This window comes from Rana temporaria, chromosome 13 (assembly GCF_905171775.1).
Source record: "Rana temporaria chromosome 13, aRanTem1.1, whole genome shotgun sequence".
NCBI classification, from domain to species: Eukaryota; Metazoa; Chordata; class Amphibia; order Anura; family Ranidae; genus Rana; species Rana temporaria.
In genome coordinates this window covers 14,540,089-14,561,627 of record NC_053501.1, presented here as the reverse complement: position 1 = coordinate 14,561,627, position 21,539 = coordinate 14,540,089, and the positions used below count along the sequence as shown (strand labels likewise).

Here is a 21,539-nt window from a genome sequence, read left to right as displayed (position 1 = left end):
TCTCTAGGTAAATATATTTCTAAAGGTGATATTGACATGAAATTGTCCCCACCAGTCGGTAACAACCCATGCAATCCATACATACAAAGACACCAAAACAAATACGTTCAGAAATTAAAGCGGGAGTTTGCCCATGAATGGGCAGTGCCATGGGCAGTTCACCCATTCCAATGGGCAGGGGTGGTGTAGTATCGGCGTACACATCGCTCCCAAACCGCCCCAAAGAAGGGGGCTTTTTCTAAGGTTCCCTGCAAGCACTCTGGCTTTTTACACTGGGGTGGCATAAGAGGCAGTTTTCAGGGGCTAATTTTAGGGCCAAAAAACGCCTGAAAACTGCCCCAATGTGAAGGGGGTCTAAGGCCCCTTTCACATTGGGGCGGCGGTAAAGCACCGTTTTTTTATTGGCGCTTTATTGTCTATTTCGCTGCGCTATTCAGCCAAGAAAAGGATAAAACCACTGCAAAGCGCCTCTTCAGAGGCTTTTTGCCGGCGGTATAGCAGCGGTGCCCCATTGATTTCAATGGGCAGGAGCGGTATACACACTGGGCCGGATTCAGATAGAGATACGACGGCGTATCTCCTGATACGCCGTCGTATCTCTGAGTTCCGACGGTCGGATCTATGCGGCTGATTCATAGAATCAGGTTCCGCATAGATCTCCCTAAGATCCGACAGGTGTAAGTGACTTACACCGTCGAATCTTAGGCTGCAATCTCCCGCAGGCCGCTAGGTGGCGTTTTGTTTTTTTTGTACGCGACGAATATGCAAATGAGGAGTTCCGCCAATTCAGAAACGAATGCCTGCCAGTTTTTTTACGTCGCTTGCGTTCGGCTTTTTCCGGCGTATAGTTACCCCTGCTATGTGAGGGGTATCCTATGTTAAGTATGGCCGTCGTTCCCGCGCCGAGTTTTGAATTTTTACGTTGTTTGCGTAAGTCGTTTTAGAATACGGCCGGACGCAAGTTACGCTCACGCCGAAACCAATGACGTCCTAGCGACGTCATTTGGAGCAATGCACGCTGGGAAAAATCGCGGACGGCGCATGCGCTGTTGGATCGGCGCGGGGACGCGCCTGATTTAAATTGTAGACGCCCCCTAGCCGCGGAATTTGAATTCCGCCGGGGGATTTACGATACGCCGCCGCAAGTTTTGAGGTAAGTGCTTTCTAAATACAGCACTAGCCTCAAAAACTTGCGCCGGTGGATCGTAAATCAGATTGTTTATGCAGGTTTAAAGATCCGCTAATCTATCTGAATCTACCCCATTGCTCCAAAGATGCGGCTAACAGGATTTTTTTTTACCGCCCTGCTAGCACAACGCTCCAGTGTGAAAGCCCTCAGGGCTTTCACAAGGGAAAGACAGCAGCGGCTGTTTCAGGTCGCTTTGCAGGCGCTATTTTTAGCGTTATAGCACCTGCAAAGCGACCCAGTGTGAAAGGGGTCTGAGACCCTCCTGTTGGCTTGTTGATCGTTTTACAGCTTAAATCCGTAAATCGCTCGGGTGTGAACAGGGCCTGTTCCACCTAGAGACTTGCAGGACAACTTTTTTACTTTGGCATTATAGCGTCTTTCTTATTTTGCTTTTTGCTCTTCTTTTTTTTTATAGGATCGCGTGCGCGGCTCGATTTCAGGGAGGAGCCGTGGAAAGGGAAGCTCATCAAAGTCGCCATCTTCTAAAAGAAAAATGCAGACTAAAGAAGGTAAATGCATGCACCAGAAGACGCACAGGGATCCTGTGCAAATTTGCACCAGAGTCGCAGCAGATATATGTGAATCGGCTCCGTAGAGAGCCCGTAAAAATTCTCCTGCTTTTGCGAACTGGATGAGAAGAACCCACACATCCAATTCGCAATGGTGTGAACCCAGCATCAGGTCTTTGATTGGCCCTGATGTTAACCCCTTCTCTGCCAGTGTCATTAGTACACAGTGACCGTGTATATTTTTTGTATTGATCACTGTATTAGTGTCACTGGTCTCCAAAAAAGTGTAAAGTGTCCGATTTTGTCCACCGCAATATCACAGTCCTGCTGTAAGTCGCTGATCGCCGCCATTACTAGTTAAAAAAAAAAAATCAATAAAAATATCCCATAGTTTGTAGACTTTTGTGCAGACCAATCAATATACCGTATTTATCGGGGTATTGCGTGCTCCGGCGTATAGCGCGCACCCCTAAAGTGGACCCGACATTCCTTTAAAAAAAAAAACATTTTAGTACTTACAGTTTTGGTGTCTTGCGCGGCGGCCTCGTCGGGTCCGGCGTCCGTCTGCGGCTTCGGGTGTCCTCTTCGTCGGGTCCGGCGTCCTCCCCGCTCCATCCCTGTTTTCCCGCGCTGAGTTTGAATACTGCGCCAGAATATACCGAGCGCAGTACACTCGGGCAGGCTCGGCTACTCTCGCGTGTACATCCAGGACGTGAGCGCGAAAGGAGCCGAGCCTGCCCGACTATACACAAGTGTACTGCGCTCGGGAAATATGCCGGCGCAGTATTCAAACACGGCGCGGGTATCGGCGTATATCGCGCACCCACGATTTTGCCCTGATTTTCAGGGCAAAAAAGTGCGCGTTATACGGTACACTTATTGGGATTTTTTTTTTAACAATATGTAGAATACATATTGGTCTAAATTGATGAAGAAATTAAATTTTTTACTTTTTTTTTTAATTTTTTTTTCTTGGATATGCTTTATAGCAGAAAGTAAATATTGTATTTTTTTTTTTTGTTTTATAGCGCAAAAAATTAAAACCTTAGAGGTGATTAAATACCACCAAAGGAAAGCTCTGTGGGGGGTAAAAAGGAAGTCATTTGGGTACATCGTTGCATGACCGCGCAATGGTTAGTTAAAGTAATGCAGTGCCGTATCCCAAAAAATGGTCTGGTCATGAAGGGGGGTAAAACCTTCTGGGACTGAAGGGGGTAAAGTCTACCTGCTGTATGCACATGTTTTACACAATATATAGGTTGCCCATTCCTGTTCTTTTCGACTCTCTATTGGAAGAAAAGCGTGATGGGTGCCACCTCACCAGTTAATAGCTACCAGAAAAATAAAAAATAATCGAAATGGGCTTGCTGAGACTTGGTGTTTGTCTTAGTGGTTCTAATGCCTAAACATTTTTTTTTTGTTATAACCTTAATGCATTCCTTACATTTTAAGTGGATGTAAACCCATCTATATAAAAAAAAAAAAAAACCCTGCAAGACAGTGGCATAATGAGCCAGTATTGCATCGCATACTAGCTCACTATGAAATACAGTGGAACCTCGGATTGCGAGTAACCTAGTAACACGGTTAACAAGCGTTTCGCAATACGAGCACTGTATTTAAAAAAAGTCCTAAGTAGCAGGATTCAGGCAAAAGCAGTGTCCAGTACCGTGTTTGGCCTGAGGTGGGGGGGTACAGGAGCGGAGCCGATCGGCGCCTTTCGGAAAGGCCCGAGGATAGCTCGGCAAACCTCAGAAAGGTCGGGAACAGAGTCTTTCAAGGTTTGCCGAGGTGTCCTCGGGCGTTTACGGCCGTTTCCGATGTTTTCCGGCGCCCCCACCTACCGCCACATGCGGTATTGCATGCCATTGAAGTCAATGCGGAACAAATTTTTTTTTTGTTTCCATTGACTTCAATGGGGAAACTCGCTTTTGATATGAGAGTACTTTGGATTTCGAGTATTCTCCTGGAACGGATTATGCTCGTAATCCGAGGTTCCACTGTACTTTAGATCAAAGCTTTTGCAGCAGTCCCCGAACATGGCTGTGACCGGCGACATGTCTCCTGGCGTAATTTCCGGGTTCACGAGCTCCGGCGCTGTGATTGGTCGGAGCCGTGACATGACCTCACTCCTGCACATGCGCGCGGAAGCCGCCGGTCTTGGCACAAGCCCTTTAAAAAATGTCACGATCTAGCCATTTCTTCAGTGTGCATGCACCAATGACGTTGGCGCAAGCGTATATGGTAAATATTTTCAAACTGTGCAGGTTTTAAGAGATATTTCCAGTACCTACAGGACAGGTAAGTCTTATTATAGGCTTACCTGCAGGTACAAGTGGTGTAACAGGGTTTACAACCACTTTAACCACTAGAGGGCCGCGCTATAGACGAAAGACGTACACAGCGCGGCCCTCAAGTGCCGAGTGGACGTCCTGTTGTTGTGATTCCCCGTGCGCGCCGCTGGGGGCGCGCAGCGGGGAAACAACGTGCCCGGCGCATCGCTCGGGAGCCAATGCGAGTGCCTGGCGGCCGCGATCGTCGGTGACACAGCAGGACGTGGAGCTTTGTGTGTAAACACAGAGCTCCACGTGCTGTCAGGGAGAGAGGAGACCGATCTGTGTCCCTTTACATGGGGACACAGCATCGGTCCCCTCCCCCAGTCAGTCCCCTCCCCCCACACAGTAAGAACACAATGAGGGAATACATTTAACCCCTTCCTCACCCCCTAGTGTTAACCCCTTCACTGCCAGTCACATTTATACAGTAATTAGTGCATTTTTATAGCACTGATTGCTGTATAAATGTGAATGGTCCCAAAATTGTGTCAAAAGTGTCCGATACGTCCGCCGCAATATCGCAGCCCTGACATAAAAATCGCAAATCACTGCCATTACTAGTAAAAAAAAAAAATCATAAATCTATCCCCTATTTTGTAGGCGCTATAACTTTTGCGCAAACCAATCAATATACGCTTATTGCGATTTTTTTTTTAACAAAAATATGTAGAAGAATACGTATCGGCCTAAACCGAGGGAAATTTTTTATTTTTTTAAAAGAAAATTGGGATATTATAACAAAAAGTAAAAAATATTGTGTTTTTTTTCAAAATGTTCTGTTTTTTTATGTTTATAGCGCAAAAAATTAAAATCGCAGAGGTGATCAAATACCACCAAAATAAAGCTCTATTTGTGGGGGAAAAATGATAAAAATATAATTTGGGTACAGTGTTGTATGACCGCGCAATTGTCATTCAAAATGCGTCAGCGCTGAAAGCTGAAAATTGGTCTGGGCACGAAGGGGGTTTAAGTGCCCAGTAATGAAGTGGTTAAAGTAAAAAATGTTTAGGCATCGATTTTGGCCCCTAACACAATCCCCCCCCCCCCCCCCCCCCCCCCCCGTTACTAATTTGAGCCCTCATTCGATCCAGTGCGGTATGTCTGCAGCTCTTCTCTCCCCTCTTTGTCGTGACTCGCTGACTGTGTTGGGCAACGGGAGCCATTGGTCAATCTTTGCTGTCAATCAAAGCCAGTGACAGAGTGGGGGTGGGGCGAGACCGAGTCCCACTGTCTTTGTCAATGGACGCAGCAGAGGGGCTTGTGAGCAAGAACGCACAAGTGCCCCCACGGGAAGCGGCTACCCATGGGGGCACTTTGCCAGAGAGGAGGAACCAGGAGCCCCGGCATGGGGACCCAAGGAGAGGTTTGCTCCTGCTCTGTGCAGGTAAGTGTACAGATGTTGTGTTTTTTTTTTTTCTTTTTTTTTTATAATTTAAATTCCTTTTTCTGATAGTCTCCCATTTTTACTAAAGCAATTTTGTCACTTCTTTATAATTAGAACTACCGGTCAAGAAGACCAACTCTAAAAATGGACAGCGAAATGTCAAGAGGTGTTCACTGAAACCCATGAGCGTAATGCTCTCCCCCTTGAACAACAGACAACAGATGAAAAAAAGGTGTTTGCAACATCGGGTTCGGTGTCGCAGCTTGAGCCATTCCAATAGTCCCCCCAATGTTTCCTTAGGGAATAAAAAATCAAAAGCGGACAAAACTGGGAACAACAAAGCCACTTCCAGTTTTCCACAAGACACAGACGATTGTGAGACTAGCACTTTGACCGAAAGAAGATCCTCTAGTGATATTATCATAATCAGCGAGGATGAAAGTGATGATTACCTACCTTTCGCTATAAAAAAAGGGAATAAGTCTAAAAAGGCTCCAGAAATAAAACCAGAGAGTTTTAAAAAGAGTATGCAACCAACTGTCCATCCTACGGAACTTCAAAATTGTGTGCGGTCCTCCGAAAGGTTGAAACGTAAAAACAGTTGGAGTAAAGGGCATGTGATAGAAATGCAGAAGGAAACCTTTTGTGATCAATTTCCAGGTAGAAAACTATCATCTGGTTCTCCAGTGTTATTGACTAATATAACGGAAGCTTCTGAAGACGGAAGCCTTACTGGATCTAAGGGCCTACAGCACCTTCAGACAAAGGTGAATTCTGATCTTTCCAACACAAGTAGAACACAGACCATAGGGACTGAGCAGCCAATAACTGATACTGGGAAACCTCCCGATTTGGAGAAGGTAGCTGTTTTATGCGAAAACGCCAGCAAACCGACTGTAAGGAAAATGCACAAAGCCACTCTACAGAAGTCAAGCAAGCAGAAGGCGAAACCTGTTGAACCTTATTCCTCAAAACCGCAAAGTTCTTTAACAGAATCTCAGGACTCCGAAGAAGAAGCAAAAGCAAAGGTCTCCAGGCAAAGGCCGGACAGTCAGAAGTCAACCCTTTCCAAACCCCCTCGGGAAAGGAATCCTGTAGAGGAATCCTCCCATTCTGAAGAAGTGTCTAGTCCGTTGAATAGTGTGCGGGGGAAACAACGACCACTCAATTCCAAGAAAGACAATAAACAAGCTTCTCATTCTTCTGAAGATGGAAGCCTTACCGGATCTAAGGGCCCACAGCACCTTCAGACAAAGGTGAATTCTGATCTTTCCAACACAAGTAGAACACAGACCATAGGGACTGAGCAGCCAATAACTGATACTGGGAAACCTCCCGATTTGGAGAGGGTAGCTGTTTTATGCGAAAACGCCAGCAAACAGACTGTAAGGAAAAAGCACAAAGCCACTCTACAGAAGTCAAGCAAACAGAAGGCGAAACCTGTTGAACCTTATTCCTCAAAACTGCAAAGTTCTTTAACAGAATCTCAAGACTCCGAAGAAGAAGCAAAAGCAAAGGTCTCCAGGCAAAGGCCGGACAGTCAGAAGAAGTCAACCCTTTCCAAGCCCACTCGGGAAAGGAATCCTGTAGAGGAATCCTCCCATTCTGAAGAAGTGTCTAGTCCGTTGAATAGTGTGCAGGGGAAACAACGACCTCTCGATTCCAAGAAAGACAAAAAACGACCTTCTCGTTCTACTCAACCTTTAGATGACCTTGAGAAAGAAAGCTCTCAAAATAAGGCATTAGAGGAGCCTTGTGACAAAGTAGCTGTTCCTTCTGGGAAATCCAAAAGCAGTTCAGATTTTGAAGAGTCTGAAGTAGAAACGGTTTCTAGAAAGGATTCGTCTGAAACGGTGAAGTCGAAAAATAACAGACTTCTTTCTACACCCGGCCCACAGAAAAGACAAAATACTAATTCACAGAAATCTCAAAGACAGGCCATAGAGCAGGAGAACGCTGAGAAGCGCTTTACGGAAAAAAAAATTGCAACCAAGCGTTCGCATCCTAGAGCATGTCAAAGGAAAACTAATCTATCTGAAGAAACTTCGGAGTCTGAATTCGATTTTGCAGAAGAAGATGATGACCAAGAAGACTATAAGTCTGAGAGGAAAGCCAGAGGGAAGGCTACCAAACCAAGTACTCAATTGCGAAATTTACGGAAACGTCCGCAAATCTTGAGCAGCAGCAGTGCATCAGAAAAACGTGACAGGCAAGTATTAAAGCGAAGCTCCAGTCATTTTTTTGGTTAAAGGTCAGCAGCTACAAAAACTGTAGCTGCTGACTTTAAAGGGGTTGTAAAGGTACATGTTTTTTCACCTTAACCACTTAAGCCCCGGACCTTTAGGCAGCTAAATGCCCAGGCCAGGTTTTGCGATTCGCTTTAACAGACAATTGTGCGACGTGGCTCCCAAACAAAATTGGCGTCCTTTTTTCCCCACAAATAGAGCTTTCTGTTGGTGGTATTTGCTCACCTCTGCGTTTTTTTTTTTTTTTTTTGCGCTATAAACAAAAATAAAGCGACGATTTTGAAAAAAATTCTATATTTTTTACTTTTTGCTATAATAAATATCCCCCAAAAACATATATAAAAATGTTTTTTTTTCCTCAGTTTAGGCCGATACGTATTCTTCTACCTATTTTTGGTAAAAAAAATCGCAATAGGCGTTTATCGATTGGTTTGCGCAAAATTTATAGCGTTTACAAAATAGGGGATAGTTTTATTGCATTTTTATTAATATTTTTTTTTTTTTTACTACTAATGGCGGCGATCAGCGATTTTTTTTTTTCGTGACTGCGACATTATGGCGGACAATTTTGACACATTTTTGGGACCATTGTCCTTTTCACAGCAAAAAGTGCATTTAAATTGCATTCTTTATTGTGAAAATGACAGTTGCAGTTTGGGAGTTAACCACAGGGGGCACTGTAGGATTTAGTGTTCACTTAGTGTGTGTTTACAACTGTAGGGGGGTGTGGCTGTAGGACTGACGTCATCGATCGAGTCTCCCTATAAAAGGGATGACTCGATCGATGCAGCCGCCACAGTGAAGCACGGGGAAGCCGTGTTTACATACGGCTCTCCCCGTTCTTCAGCTCCGGGAGCGATTGCGACGGAGCGGCTATAAACGAATAGCCGCGCCGTCGTCCCGGATCGCTCCCTGCGGGAATCCGACTGCCGCATGTAGCGGGGCTGTCCCGATCGGACCCCCCACCCCCTAGAAGGCAGGGACGTACATGTACGCCCATTTGCCTGTACATGCCATGTTGTGGACGTACATTTACATGCGGCGGTCGGAAAGTGGTTAAGTTAACTGGTTGTTGCACATGGTCCTGAGGCACTACAACCCCCACTACAAACTGTACAGGATGAAGGTAAAAATCGTCAGACCAGCAGCAGGAGTTTTTGGCTCCCACTACTGTCAATCACAGCCAGTGAGCCAATGAGAGAGCGGGGCCGAGAATGGACCCACGGGGCAGCAGCTCAGGTGTCCTCATAGCAAGCTGCTTAGTAGGAGGGAGGGGCCAGGTGCACCGGTGGGGGACCCGGGAAAAGGAGGATCTGGGCTGCTATGTGCAAAACCAACTGCACAGAGGAGGCAAATATAACATGTTTGTTTAAAAAAAAAAAAATAATTATCTTTAACATCACTTTAAGCTTTGTAACAAAGTACCTGTTCTTTCTAGAAAATCCCCAAATTATTTGGATTCAGAGTCTGAAGAGGAAATGGTTCCTGGAAAGGATTTGCGCCAAACTGCCAAGTCGAAAAATAAACTCTTGGTTTCTACTCCTGGACCACCGAAAAGACGAAACACTCGTTCCCAGAAATCTCAAAGAGGGGCCATAGAGAAAGAGAACACCGAGAAGCACTTTACAGAAATAAATGATACAAACAAGCAGACAAATCCTAGTTCACGTAAAAAGAGCAATCCGAGTGAAACTTCACCGTCTGAATTAGACGTTGCAGATGATGAAAAAGAAGAGAAAAGTGAAGAGGACTATAAGTCGAAGAGGAAAGACAAGACAAAAGTCAGCAGGAAGGCTACCAAACCAAGTCCGCTGCAGGATCTTCAAAAACCTCAACAAAACCTAAAAGACAACAATGCATCAAGACCCTCTACGCATTCCAACCCAGAACGCCAACTACCCAAGAACCCATTTGCAGTTCATCAGGAAGACGCGACAGAGAAAGAAGTAAAAAGTCTTTACAGGCAAGTATTCTACTTAATGTTGTATTGCCTGCAGCCAGAAAAAGAGAAGAGGGTATGGTGGTCGTTGGGTCAGTAAGTCATAGACAACAAAAAAGAAACCTTAGAGGTTCCGATCTTCTGCACTTAGCTAAACACAGGTTCATATCTCTGTCCTTTTTTGGAGGTAGTTATCGTTTGGCTTCCTGTCACTGGTACAAGTAAACCAAAATCCCACACAGCAATTAAAACCTAAAGATATATTAACCACTTCCATACCGGGCACTTGCGCACCTTCCTGCCCAAGCCAATTTTCAGCTTTCAGCACTGTCGCACTTTGAATGACAATTGCGCGGTCGTGCTACACTGTACCCAAACAATTTTTTTATCAATTTGTTCCCACAAATAGAGCTTTCGTTTGGTGGTATTTGATCATCTCTGCGGTTTTTATTTCTCTTTCGTTCATAGACGGACACAGCCTTCATTGACCTTAGGGTTATGCTTCTTCCTACCAGGAGAGGTAGGAAGAAGCATAACCCTAAGGTCAATGAAGGTTGTGTCCGTCTATGAACTCAGAGAAATGGATTTTACGGTGAGTACAAAAATCCTTTTTTTTTTTTGCGCTATAAACAAAAGAAGAGCGACATTGCGGCGAACACATCGGACACTTTTGACACGTTTTTGGGACCATTCACATTTATACAGCGATTAATGCTATAAATATGCATTGATTACTGTGTAAATGTGACTGGCAGGGAAGGGGTTAACCACTAGGGGGCGAGGAAGGGGTTAATATGTTCCCTAAGATGTGTTATAACTGTAGGGGGGAGGGGACTCTCAAGGGGAGGAGACCGATGTGTGTTCCTCTGTACTGGGAACACACATTGGTCTCCTCACCGCTGACAGGAGGTCAACTTAACCTACGCCCATCCCCATTCACGTTTACACACACAGATCCACACTCCTGCCGTGATTACCGACAATCGCGGGCACCCGCGCCGGGTCACGAGCGTCACCGGCGGCGTGCGCCCTACAATGCTGGGAACGCAGGACGTCATATGACGTCCACCCGGATCGAGAAGGGGTTCCTGCCGCCGTCATTTCACAATGATGCGGTAGGGATGTGGTTAAAGCGGAGGTCCACCCTAAAAAAAAAAATAAAAAAGCTCCAAAAAAAGTTTAAAAAAAATGTACTGTACAGTAGTCGTCTTTCTTCTCCTTGCGTTGTCTTCTGGGACATTTAGGCGCCCTGTTTTCTGCGACCTGTGTGTCACCCAGAAGACAGCCGGCCATTCACAAAGCGACGTGTGATATGCGCAGTAGGAAACGGGCAGTGAAGCCGCAAGGCTCCACTGCCTGTTTCCCTTACTTTGAATGGTGGCGCCGGGGCTCGGGCGGCCAACTTCGCGGGCACCCTGGACAGGTAAGTGTGCTTACTAAAAGTCAGCAGCTACAGTGTTTTTAGCTGCTGATTTTTAAAACATTTTTTTTTTAAAGTGAGGGCCTAATAGAACGGGAAAACCATGTTCCGCACCTAGAGGACACCAGCCCTATATATATTAGAAAAATAAGTATTATAGAAGATGTCATTGCCAAATTTTTTTTCACCTAGGATGCATAAAGGTGAAGAAATCGAACCTTTACAACCCCTTTAAGTATGACATGTTTGTTTAAAAAAAAAAAAAAAAAAAACCTTTACATATCCTTTTACTTTACCCTTTGGCTGGTGGCAGGTGCGCCGGTGGGGGACCCGAGAAGAGGAGGATCTGGGCTGCTCTGTGCAAAACCAACATGCACAGAGGAGGCAAATATAACATGTTTGTTACAAAGCTTAGGCCCCGTATACACACACATGTTCGGTCGTGTGTACGGCCGACCGGACAGGTTTCCAGCGGACATTTGTCCAGCCGACCGTTTTGCAGCGGACAAATGTTTCTTAGCATACTAAGAAACATGTCCGCTGGAAACCTGTCCGCCGGACATGTTCGGTCGTCTGTACAGACTCACCGTACATGTCCGACCGGCCGCCATCCCTCGAATCACTTCGACGCATGCGCAGAAGCATTGAACTTCCAGGGCCCCGTCATCGTGTACACGCGGATTTCTGTATGATGGTGTGTACAACCATCATACAGAAATCTCTGGCCGGAAATGTCCGCTGAAAACGGTCCGGTGGACCGTTTTCAGCGGACTGTCCGGTCGTCTGTACGAGGCCTTAAAGTGATGTTAAAGATTTAATTTTATTTTTAAACAAAGTACCTGTTCTTTCTAGAAAATCCGAAAATGATGATTTGGATTCAGAGTCTGAAGAGGAAATGGTTCCTGGAAAGGATTTGCGCCAATCTGCCATGTCAAAAAATAAACTTTTGGTTTCTACTCCTGGACCACAGAAAAGACGAAACACTCGTTCCCAGAAATCTCAAAGAGGGGCCTTAGAGAAAGAGAACACAGAGAAGCACTTTACAGAAATAAATGATACAAACAAGCAGACAAATCTTAGTTCACGTAAAAAGAAGAGCGATCCGAGTGAAAGTTCCCCGTCTGAATTAGACGTTGAAGATGAAGAAGAAGAGATAAGTGAAGAGGAATATATGCCTAAGAGGAAAGCCAAGACAAAAGTCAGCAGGAAGGCTACCAAACCAAGTCCATTGCAGGATCTTCAAAAACCTCAACAAAACCTAAAAGACAACAATGCATCAAGACCATCTATGCATTCCAACCCAGAACGCCAACTACCCAAGAACCCATTTGCAGTTCATCAGGAGGACTGGACAGAGAAAGAAGTAAAAAGACTTTACAGGCAAGTATTTTGCGTAATGTATTACCTGCAGCAGTTGGGAGGGAGGATTAGAACCTCTGCCATGTTTAATTGCTGCCTGTGATGCGTCCATTGCTGCCTGTGATGTCGCCCATTGCACCTGTGATGTCGCCCATTGCACCTGTGATGTCGCCCATTGCACCTGTGATGTCGCCCATTGCACCTGTGATGTCGCCCATTGCACCTGTGATGTCGCCCATTGCACCTGTGATGTCGCCCATTGCACCTGTGATGTCGCCCATTGCACCTGTGATGTCGCCCATTGCACCTGTGATGTCGCCCATTGCACCTGTGATGTCGCCCATTGCACCTGTGATGTCGCCCATTGCACCTGTGATGTCGCCCATTGCACCTGTGATGTCGCCCATTGCACCTGTGATGTCGCCCATTGCACCTGTGATGTCCCCCATTGCACCAATGATGCCAGGAAAATGAATAATCGTATGGTGGTCGTTGGGTCAGTAAGTCATAGACAACAAAAAAAAGAACCTTAGAGGTTCCGATTTTCTGCATTTAGCTAAACACGGGTTCCGTTCTCTGTCCTTTTTTGGAGGTAGTTATCGTTTGGTTTCCTGTCACTGGAACAAGTGAACCAAAATCAAACACACCAATTAACCATTTAACCACTTAAGGACAGAAGGTGTTTTTCAGATTCGGCGTTTACAAGACTAAAACAGTTTTTTTTGCTAGAAAATTTACTTAAAACCCCCAAAAATTATATATATATTTTTTCTAACACCCTAGAGAATAAAATGTCGGTCATTGCAATAGTTTTTGTCACACCGTATTTGCGCAGCGGTCTTACAAGCGCACTTTTTTTGGAAAAAATTCACTTTTTTGAATTAAAAAATAAGACCACAATAAATTTGGCCCAATTTTTTTATATATTGTGAAAGATAATGTTACGCCGAGTAAAATGATACCCAACATGTCACGCTTAAAAATTGCGCCCGCTCGTGGCATGGCGTCAAACTTTTACCCATAAAAATCTCGATAGGCGATGTTTAAAAAATTCTATAGGTTGCATTTTTTGAGCTACAGAGTAGGCCTGAGGCTAGAATTATTGCTCTCGCTCTAACGATCGCGGCGATACCTCACTTGTGTGGTTTGAACACCGTTTTCATATGCGGGCGCTACTCGCGTATGCGTTCGCTTCTGCGCGCGAGCTCGTCGGGACAGGGCACTTTGAAATAATTTTTTGTTTTCTTATTTATTATTATTGATTTTTATAATTTTTTACACTGAAATAATAATAAAAAAAAAAAATGTATCACTTTTATTCCTATTACAAGGAATGTAAACATCCCTTGTAATAGAAAAAAGCATGACAGGTCTTCTTAAATATGAGATCTGGGGTCAAAAAGACCTCAGATCTCATATTTAGACTTAAATGCAATAAAAAAAAAAAATTGTCATTTAAAAAAATGACAACAAAAAAATTGTCTCTTTAAGACGCTGGGCGGGACTGACGTTTTGACGTCACTTCCGCCCAGCAAAGCTAAGAGGACGGGTGGGGGCCATCTTGCCCTCACTCGAGTCCTCACACACCAGGCGGCAGCATCCGATCTCCTCCGCCGCTACCGACGGCTCCGGTAAGCGGCGGAGGGCGCGGAAGAGCAGCGGGAGGGGGGGGGCCCTCTCCCGCCACCGATAACGGCGATCTCGCGGCGAATCCGCCGCGGAGACCACCATTATCGTTTACACGGCCGCCCACTGAAAAGATGGATACCTCGGTTGTGGCAGCAGCTGCTGCCGTTACCGAGATATCCATCTTTAAAAAACAGGACGTACATATACAGTGGGCGGGTCGGCAAGTGGTTAAAGGGGTCGTAAAGGTTTATTTTTTTTTCCTAAAATATCTTCCTTTACCTTGGTGCAGTCCTCCTTCACTTACCTCATCCTTCCATTTTGCTTTTAAATGTCCTTATTTCTTCTGAGAAATCCTCACTTCCTGTTCTTCTGTCTGTAACTCCACACAGTAATGCAAGGCTTTCTCCCTGGTGTGGAGTGTCGTGCTTGCCCCCTCCTTTGAGAGGACGAACAGGAGAGTCAGGACACTCTCTATGTTGCAGATGGAGAAAAGAAGCTGTGTGTTAGTGGGCGTCCTGACTCTCCTGCTTGCCCCCTCAAGGGAGGGGGCGAGCACAACACTCCACGACACTTGCTGGTTTGGCAAGTCTAGTCACTAAACGTGTTTTCTTTTTATATCTCAGTACTTTTGTTATTGATGTGAAGAATCTAAACTTTAATCCATTCTGTGCCCTTAAAGTGCAATTTCTACTCTACCAAAGTACAAACGTGGGTTCTGGAACGATGTTGCCATGGCAGTCGGAAACCGCTCGGCAGAGGAATGCCAGGAAAAATACATGGACAACCAGCAGTTCAAGGGATCCAAATCCAAGCCCAAGAAAAAAAATTGTTCCTCTAAGAAAAAAAAAGAGAGTAAGTAACAGAATTCGGAATTAAAATTGCATGTACGGTTATTATTTTTTCAGTTGTTTGAGTGGCAAAGGTTCCCCTTAACTACTTACGGACTGCCCACTGCAGTTCTACATCGGCTGTTTGAAGAGAAATACCGTTGTTATGGCAGAAGATAGCTACCATAACCCCGGTATCCTCCTCTTCAGCCGGCGGTCCGGTTTCAGATAAAAGTGGTCTCTGCGGTGGATTCGCCGCAAGATCACCTTAATCGGGAGAGAGGGGTCCCCCCTCCTGACGCTCTCCGGGGGTCTCCGCAGGTCTTCGCCACTTACCGGACAGCCACCGGCAGCAGCGGAAACGATCCCGTCCTTCACCCTGGTGGCCTGGCTGGCGAGTGAGAGGAAGATAGCCCCCCACTTTCAATGATCATGGTAAACAGGACAAATGGAGAGGGGGAATCTCCCTAACAGGGACACAGACTGCAATAAAAACTGAGAGGGGGTCTGATCTATCTCCCCCTCTATCCAAAGATGAAGGGGCTCAGGTAAGTACAGTGGAACCTCGGATTACGAGCATAATCCGTTCCAGGAGAAAGCACTCGCCTATCTAAGCGAGCTTCCCCATAGAAGTCAATGGAAATGAAAATTATTTGTTCCGCATTGACTTCTATGGCATGCAATACTCCGGCGCCCCCCACAGCCTCAGGCCAAACGTGGTATTGCACACCGCTTTGGCTTGAATCCTGCTCGTTTTGTGAGACAACACCCGCAAACCGAGTCAGGATTGTTAAAAATACATTGCTCGTATTGTGAAACGCTCGTTAATCGCGTAACTCGCAATTTAGGGTTCCGCTGTAAAACGGGGGGGGGGGGGGGCCTGGTGACTGCATAGGATGCATTAAGGCAGTGCTTCTCAAATAGTGGGGCGCGCCCCCCTGGGGGGCCGCGAGGCTCCGTAAAGGGAGGCTCGTGTGACCTGGCAATTGTCCCCCGTTTCCAGCCAGGGACGGAACTATCGCCATAGCGACCAGGGCCGGCCTGATGTGTGCGGGGATGCTGATCTGCACGGCACCCCGGCGCTGCAGAGGGAGGGGGGGGTGGCGACAAAACGCCCGAAGTGTCTGACACTGTCTGGTCCCCTTGGCACGCACGCCCTCCCTTCCTCCCTCCTCCGCGTCTCTGGTCAGGTGGTAGCGCGGCGCCGTTGCGTGCATGCATAAGGCATGCAGTTCAAATTCTAACGGCGGGACCAGGACGGGAATTTGGGTGCATTTGCACTATATAAGAGTCTCACTTCTTTTAATTTTGATAAAAATAACGTGTGTGGTGTTTTGTGTCTAAATAGATAAAGGAAAGGAGATGGTACAAATCACAGCAAAAGTGGGAACCCTGAAAAGAAAGCGGCAGATGCGGGAGTTCTTGGACCAAATGCAGAAAGACGATCACGATGACCTGTTCAGCTCTACTCCATTTAGGAATAAGAGAGTGAAGGTAAGGTGACGCTCTTCTGTTGTATAAAATGTGTATATACATTGGTGTGTGGTTTTTAACCACTTAAGCCCCGGACCAATTGGCTGGCCAAAGACCAGGCCACTAATTGCGATTCGGCACTGCATCGCTTTGACTTACAATTGCACTGTCGTGTGACGTGGCTCCCAAACAAAATTGGCGTCCTTTTTTTCCCACATATAGAGCTTTCTTTTGGTGGTATTTGATCACCTCTGCGGTTTTTATTTTTTTGCAATATAAACAAAAATAGAGCGACAATTTTGAAAAAAAAATTAAATATTTTTTACTTTTTGTTATAATAAATATCTATTTCCTCAGTTTAGGCCGATACGTATTCTTCTACCTATTTTTGGTTAAAAAAAAACGCAATAAGCGTTTATCGGTTGGTTTGCACAAAATTTATAGCGTTTACAAAATAGGGGATAGTTTTATTGCATTTTTATTAATTATTTTTTTTTACTACTAATGGCGGCGATCAGCGATTTTTTTTCGTAACTGCGACATTATGGCGGACACTTCGGACAATTTTGACACATTTTTGGGACCATTGTCATTTTCACAGCAAAAAATGCTTTAAAAATGCATTGTTTACTGTGAAAATGACAATTGCAGTTTAGGAGTTAACCACTAGGGGGCGCTGAAGGGGTTATGTATGACCTAATATGTGTTTCTAACTGTAGGGGGGTGTGGCTGTAGGTGTGACGTCATCGATTGTGTATCCCTATAAAAGGGATGACACGATCGATGATGCCGCCACAGTGAAGAACGGGGAAGCTGTGTTTACAAGTAATGATGGTGATCGATTTTTAGCGGGACTGCAGCATTTATTGCGACGTCTTCGCAATTGGGGAAAAGGAGCCTGAAGGAGGAGGGGGGCTGAACTTCCAAGGGATGGTGCCGTCTCTGGAATTGGGGAAGAGGGACCTGCAGTAGAGGAAGGAGGAGGAGGGCTGAACTTCCGAGGGATGGTGCTGTCTCTGGAATTGGGGAAGAGTTACTTGAGGAAGGAGGAGGGGGGCTGAACTTCCGAGGGATGGTGTCGTCTCTGGAATTGGGGAAGAGTTACTTGAGGAAGGAGGAGGGGGGCTGAACTTCCGAGGGATGGTGTCGTCTCTGGAATTGGGGAAGAGGGACCTGCAGTAGAGGAAGGAGGAGGAGGGCTGAACTTCCGAGGGATGGTGCTGTCTCTGGAATTGGGGAAGAGGGACCTGCAGTAGAGGAAGGAGGAGGGGGGCTGAACTTCCGAGGGGACAGTGCCAACTCTGGAATTGGGAAAAGGGGGCCTGTCAAAAACGGGTACCTGCCCCCCCTCCCCTGAAAGGTACCAAATGTGGGGGGAGGAGACAAAATGAGTGTATCTCCACTTCAGCTTGCTGCACATTTTCACTGACAAGTCGTACACTTGCAGATAGAGATGGGCTCAGGCATGTTTGGGGTCCTAGTCCCAACCCACCTTGCCCGATCCCGCCAGGGAGCCAACACTGGACACCGCTAATCACAGGCAGCGAGACATTTCCCGGTCCGCAACTACACAGATCAGGAAATGTCTCTCTGCCTTAGCGGTGTGCGTTGTCGGATTCCTGGTGGGATCGGACAAGGTGGGTTGGGACTAGGATCACGAACACACCCGCGCCTATCTCTACTTGCAGCACAAGTTCTAGTTGACAGTTTTTTCCAAATTTGTAGCAAATTTGCATGGCAAGTCTTTAGCAAGAGCAAAGTTGCAGTGGTGAGTCTACAGCAAGAGCTCTGCAAGTCTACGGCATTAAAATTCAGCCACAGTGACCCCCTGTGGTGGGATGACTATTTCACAAATCATCTGAACCAGAACTTGCAGAAGGTTTGCAAAGAAAGTTGATCTGGAGTCATGCGATGCAGACTTGCTGCAATTATGCAGCAAACTTGTGAAGCCCGGAAAGTCTGGCGCCATAGCTTAGCGAGTCATTTTCAAAATTGCAGCGCAATTGTTTGTTATCTGGGAAACTGGGACAAAACCCAAGGTTGTGCTGCCACAGAAACTGTCTGGAAAAAGTTGCTGGTGAATACAAATATAGAACTAATCCAGCAGCAAGTAATGTATTTTATTTCTCCATATTGTGATAACTGCAGCCTGATCTTTTTGTCTTCTGCACATAGCTACCATCAATGATGCACAACACAGAGGATGACAACTTCCACCTGGATGCGCAATCTCCATCTTCTTCCTCTGGTATCTTTCCTCTGGCTTATACCCCCGAGTCCAATCATATCTCTCCTGGAATGCTGGGCACCATCAACAGGTGAAGATACAATCCTCTCTATGTACATAGGACTTGGCAAGGATGTGTGTGGCACATCTAATGTTTCCTTTAACCCTTTCCTGCCTAAGCTTATTTCTGACATTTGTTGCTTTAAAAGGTTAAAATCTGTATTTTTTTTTTTTTTGCTAGAAAATTACTAACCCCTACGCCGCCTGTAAGAGCTAGTTTGCGCTTGCTTCAAAACATGGCTTCGGACAGGCTTTGTTAAAGCTCACTGAACGCCAATCAAAGCCCCCGGGCAATAGAAGATTATGGGGCTCATTGAAGCCCCACCCCTACCAAAGGCTCATTGAAGCCCCCCCTCCCCTACCAAAGGCTCATTGAAGCCCCCCCTCCCCTACCAAAGGCTCAGTGAAGCCCCCCCCCTACCAAAGGCTCAGTGAAGCCCCCCCCCCCTACCAAAGGCTCATTGAAGGCCCACCCTACCAAAGGCTCATTGAAGGCCCACCCTACCAAAGGCTCATTGAAGGCCCCCCCCCTACCAAAGGCTCATTGAAGCCCCCCCCCCCCCCTACCAAAGGCTCATTGAAGGCCCCCCCCCTACCAAAGGCTCATTGAAGCCCCCCCCCCCTACCAAAGGCTCATTGAAGCCCCCCCCTACCAAAGGCTCATTGAAGGGCCCCCCCCCCCTACCAAAGGCTCATTGAAGCACCCCCCCCCCCACCAAAGGCTCATTGAAGCACCAAACGAAAGCAAGGTATAAACAGAACTGTAAGCTAACCATTTTATTTAGTGACGGGAGCTTTAACAAAGCGTGTCTGAAGACTTGTTTTTTGAAGCAAATGTAAACTAACCCTGAGGGCTCATTTACACTTGCTGTGGCTTTAACACACCTTAAAGCGCCTACCGCTTCAACAAGCTTTTATGTGTTTTTGAAGCTTTGGCGGTGCATTGAATGAAGCTTTGGTGTTGCTTCCGTGATGCTGTTGAAGCTTTGTTAAAGCTTGACAGATGCCCTGTGCGTGTGTGTTTGTTGATATCTCATACCTGCAATTACTCCAAAGCAAAGCTGAATTAAAGCCTCTTAAAAGCCGCAAGTGCGTCAAGACAGCTTTGCCATAGACTTCTATGGAGGCTTTGAAGACACTTTGAAGCACCACTAAAGCGACATAGGGTATCATTTTTGAAGCAATGCAAACACAAGGTGTAAACAGGACTGTGTTCTAACACTTTTATTTAGTGACAGGAGTTCGGAGAGCTTTAACAAAGCCTGTCCGAAACTGACCATTAAAGTGATGGAGCGGCTGTGTAGCTGCTTGGGTCACTTAGATGACCCACTTTTACATGAAAGCCCATCACTTGCTCCAAAAAAATATAGAAATTTAGATCATTGTTACGATGAGTGAGATATCACCGCTACGGCGGGTGGGAAGCGGTTAACCACGTAAGGACCGCCCATTGTATATATACGTCCACAGAATGGCACGGCTGGACAGATGGACCTACCAGCACGTCCTGTACACTACCCAGCCGTGGGTCGAGGGCGTGCTCCCGCCCGGTACCTAGTCCGAAGCTGTGGGACTCGCGGACCTGATCGCCGCTGGGGTCCCGCGATCGGTCCCCGGAACTGAAGAACGGGGAGAGCCGCGTGTAAACACGGCTTCCCCGTGCTTCACTGTGGCGGCTGCATCGAACGTGTCATCCCCTTTATAGGGAGACACAATCGATGACGTCACACCTACAGCCACACCCCCCCTACAGTTGTAAACACACACTAGGTGAAACATAACTCCTTCAGCGCCCCCTGTGGTTAACTCCCAAACTGCAACTGTCATTTTCACAATAAAGAATGCAATTTAAATGCTTTTTTTGCTGTGAAAATTACAATGGTCCCAAAAATGTGTCAAAATTGTCCGAAGTGTCCGCCATAATGTCGCAGTCACGAAAAAAATCGCTGATCGCCGCCATTAGTAGTAAAAAAAAAAAAAAAAAAAATTAATAAAAATGCAATAAAACTATCCCCTATTTTGTAAACGCTATCAATTTTGCGCAAACCAACCGATAAAGGCTTATTGCAATTTTTTTTTTTTTTTTACCAAAAATATGTAGAAGAATACGTATCAGCCTAACCTGAGGGAAAAAAAATTTTTTTTTATGTTTTTGGGGGATATTTATTATAGCAAAAAGTAAAAAATATTGCATTTTTTTTCAAAACTGTCGCTCTATTTTTGTTTATAGCGCAAAAAATAAAAACCGCAGAGGTGATCAAATACCACCAAAAGAAAGCTCTATTTGTGGGGGGAAAAGGACGCCAATTTTGTTTGGGAGCCACGTCGCATGACCGCGCAATTGTCTGTTAAAGCGATGCAGTGCCGAATCGCAAAACCTGGCCTGGGCATTTAGCTGCCTTAAGTGGTTAAACAATAAAAACTCTATTGAATGGTGTGTGTTAAGACTCGGGTGATTGGGGGATTTTGTGTGTTCAGAAGCAGTTTTGTATTTTTGTGTCGCCAATATGTGTTTTTATTATTGCAGATCTGACAATGAAAAGCAGGTCTACAGACTCCAGAAAAGCCTAAAGCATCCACAGTTTAGGGTCTTCATAAACAAAAAAGCGGTATGTATCTTTTATAGCGAGGGTCTCCAAACTTTCTAAACAAAGGGCCAGTGTATTGTCCTTCAGAGTTTAGGAGGACTGTGGCCAACGGGAGTAGAAAATAGGGACTTGTGCACTGCAAAAAAAATATTTTGTTTTTTAGTTTTCATTGAAAAAAAAAAAAATATATATATATATATATATATATATATATATATATATATATATATATATATATATATATATATATATATAATTTTGGAGCATTGTCATTTTTACAGCGATCAGTGCTATAAAAATGCACTGGTTACTGTGAAAAAAACACGGGCAGTGAAGGGGTTAAGTGTTCCTTG

General features: G+C 45.7%; 1 protein-coding gene across 2 annotated transcripts in view; it reads left to right on the top strand.

Annotated features, from left to right (window-relative positions):
• Positions 1-1,607: 1,607 nt before the first annotated feature.
• Positions 1,608-21,539, top strand: part of LOC120921173 (mis18-binding protein 1-like) — a 21,096-nt gene continuing 1,164 nt past the window's right edge. The window contains exons 1-8 of one of the 2 annotated variants that reach the window (XM_040333886.1): positions 1,608-1,698; positions 5,533-7,627; positions 9,103-9,327; positions 12,104-12,403; positions 14,691-14,863; positions 16,187-16,332; positions 18,487-18,629; positions 21,126-21,207. In XM_040333886.1, the coding sequence (XP_040189820.1) occupies positions 1,683-1,698; positions 5,533-7,627; positions 9,103-9,327; positions 12,104-12,403; positions 14,691-14,863; positions 16,187-16,332; positions 18,487-18,629; positions 21,126-21,207 (3,180 nt within the window). In that variant the 5' untranslated portion in view covers positions 1,608-1,682. Of the gene's footprint in view, positions 1,699-5,532; positions 7,628-9,102; positions 9,628-11,875; positions 12,404-14,690; positions 14,864-16,186; positions 16,333-18,486; positions 18,630-21,125; positions 21,208-21,539 lie in introns of both variants that reach the window. The other variant, XM_040333885.1, reaches the window with a different exon arrangement.